This window comes from Ammodytes marinus, assembly GCF_949987685.1.
Source record: "Ammodytes marinus genome assembly, chromosome: 11".
Taxonomy (NCBI): domain Eukaryota; kingdom Metazoa; phylum Chordata; class Actinopteri; order Uranoscopiformes; family Ammodytidae; genus Ammodytes; species Ammodytes marinus.
In genome coordinates, this window is record NC_137215.1 from 1,811,865 (window position 1) to 1,814,364 (window position 2,500).

The 2,500-nt window shown below is 39.6% G+C and overlaps 2 protein-coding genes across 2 annotated transcripts in view; both read left to right on the forward strand.

Moving 5' to 3' along the window:
• Positions 1 to 2,500, forward strand: part of LOC307257872 (uncharacterized protein) — an 82,746-nt gene that overhangs the window by 10,869 nt on the left and 69,377 nt on the right. The gene's annotated exons all lie outside the window — the stretch shown is intronic.
• slc22a15 (solute carrier family 22 member 15) overlaps positions 1 to 2,500 on the forward strand; it is a 20,088-nt gene that overhangs the window by 3,924 nt on the left and 13,664 nt on the right. The window contains exons 3-4 of the mRNA XM_080036788.1: positions 461 to 625; positions 2,122 to 2,251. Of these exons, the coding sequence (XP_079892914.1) occupies positions 461 to 625; positions 2,122 to 2,251 (295 nt within the window). The remainder of the gene's footprint in view (positions 1 to 460; positions 626 to 2,121; positions 2,252 to 2,500) is intronic.

Genomic DNA, 2,500 nt, shown 5'->3' on the forward strand with positions numbered 1-2,500 from the left:
CTGCCTGCCTGCCTGTCTGTCCGTCCGTCTGTCTTTCTCTCTGTCTGTCTGTCTGTCTGTCTGTCTGTCTCTCTCTCTCTCTCCCTCCCTGTCTGTCTGTCTGTCTGCCTGTATGTATGTATGTCTGTCTGTCTGTCTGTCTGTCTGTCTGCCTGCCTGCCTGCTGTCTCTCTCCCTCCCTCCCTGTCTGTCTGCCTCCCTCCCTGTCTGTCTGTCTGTGTGTGTGTGTGCGTGTGTGTGTGTGTCCGTGTGAATTTGCACAAGTTACGCGCTATAGCTTAAACACGACTATAAGACATTGTAACATCATTTATTGGTCAAAAAACAACCTCAACATCGGTCAAAGTCATATTTAAAGGCTGATTGTTCTCTTGTCCTTTTTGTTTTTTTCTCTGTATCACTTTAGGATGGTTTTTATTATTGAGGATACTGGCTGATTGTTCTCTTGTCCTCCCTCCAGGCCTGTTTTTCGAGGTGATCTTTGGCTACGTCTCTGCGTTCGCTCCAAGTTATGAAGTGTTCGCCGTGTCTCGGCTGCTGGTGGGGATGATGAACGGGGGAATCGGATTGGTCTGTTTCGTCCTCACGCAGGAGTATGTGGGAAAACCCTACTGGGCCATGACTGGTAGGAGGAAAAACTACACATACAATATACCATCATACATAGATTACTATATGAGAAAATACCACGCACAAAATCATATTATTATTATTATTATTATTATTATTATTATTATTATTATTATTATTATTATTATTATTATTATTATTATTATTATTATTATTATTTATTTTTTAATTTTTAATTTTTCACAAAATGGGCCATGACTGGTAGGGGGAAAAACTACATATACAATACAATTAAACATAGATTATTATATGAGAAAAATACCACGCACAAAATCATATTATTATTATTATTATTATTATTATTATTATTATTATTATTATTATTATTATTATTATTAATTTTTTCACAAAATGGGCCATGAATGGTATGGGAAAAAAACCCATGCACACAACATACCATTTAAAAAAAATTTTATTCAACTTTAATTTACCAGGAGAAAAATAAAATCATCTTTTACAAGGGCTCTGTCGATGTGACATCACTTCAGGTGCGCACTGGATTATGGGTCAGAATTGCCCGAATAGGATGCTGTTTTTTCAACACTAAAAAATCTTGGCCTGATGTAGTAGACATCCTGGTATTTCTAACCATACTAAATCTGGGCACAAGAATCGGGACATCCTAAATCTTTTTTCTAGCAGATAGTATTGGGATTGGGTCTGTTTTGAAAATGTTGCATAGTCAGCCATTAACATCACGGTGTTGCCAGAAGTAATGCTTCAATAACTTAGACTTTGAATGTATTTATTTTTTCCACAGTTGAAAGCGTTTTGTGTTAATACCAAACCACTGTGTCCTCTACAGTTTATTAACCAGAGTTAGACTGTGTTGTAAAAGCTAAACCTACTAACGTCCTCCCTCCTACATACTCAACATGTATATACTACATACTAAAAGCCCTACTAACGTCCTCCCTCCTACATACTCAACATGTACTGTCTACTTAACCATCCATTGTTTATGCGAGGTTCGTCGGACCGTTTACACTGAAGTATACAGAAGCAATAAAATAAAAAATCCGTGTCGCAATGGATTGTGGGGCAGGTTGAGTAGGAAAAGTAACCTATCGATCCATACACAAAATCTTCCCGGAAGTAAGCATTCATCCGGGCATTTCTCGCCTACACAAACTCGCATACACAACCGTCACATACTCAAATTGACGTTAGTAGGGCTTTTCAAACACAGCCTTAGTTTTAGGATAGTTCAGTAAAAAACACCACTGACTAATGGTAAACCTGGATTCAAATTCTGTGTCTAAACCCTTCTATACCCGTTTACAGAGCCTAGGCTGTGTATTAACACCCTTCTATACCAGTTTACAGAGCCTAGGCTGTGTATTAACACCCTTACATATCAGTTTACAGAGCCTAGGCTGTGTATTAACACCCTTACATACCAGTTTACAGAGCCTAGGCTGTGTCTAAACCCTTCTATACCCATTTACAGAGCCTAGGCTGTGTATTAACAGCAGCGTTTCCATTCTACAGGCACGTTAACCAGCATGTCCTTTGCGGTGGGCATCGCTCTGTTTGGTCTGTTGGGTTTTTACATCCGGCCTTGGAGGAGTCTAGCCACAGCAGCTAACTCTACCGGAGTCTTGTTCTTCCTGCTGTCTGTGTGAGTATGATGTGTGTGTGTGAGTGAGTGAGTGAGGGAGTGAGTGAGTGAGTGAGTGAGTGAGTGAGTGAGTGAGTGAGTGAGTGAGTGAGTGAGTGAGTGAGTGAGTGAGTGAGTGAAAATCGTCCCTCACACTACTGTCCATCTGGTGGTGTTGACCTACTGGTTTTGTCTGTCAACTTATCTTTCTATAGTTTAGTTGAGTTTAGTTTATTGATTCGATCACATATAAACACAACGTTGCATATG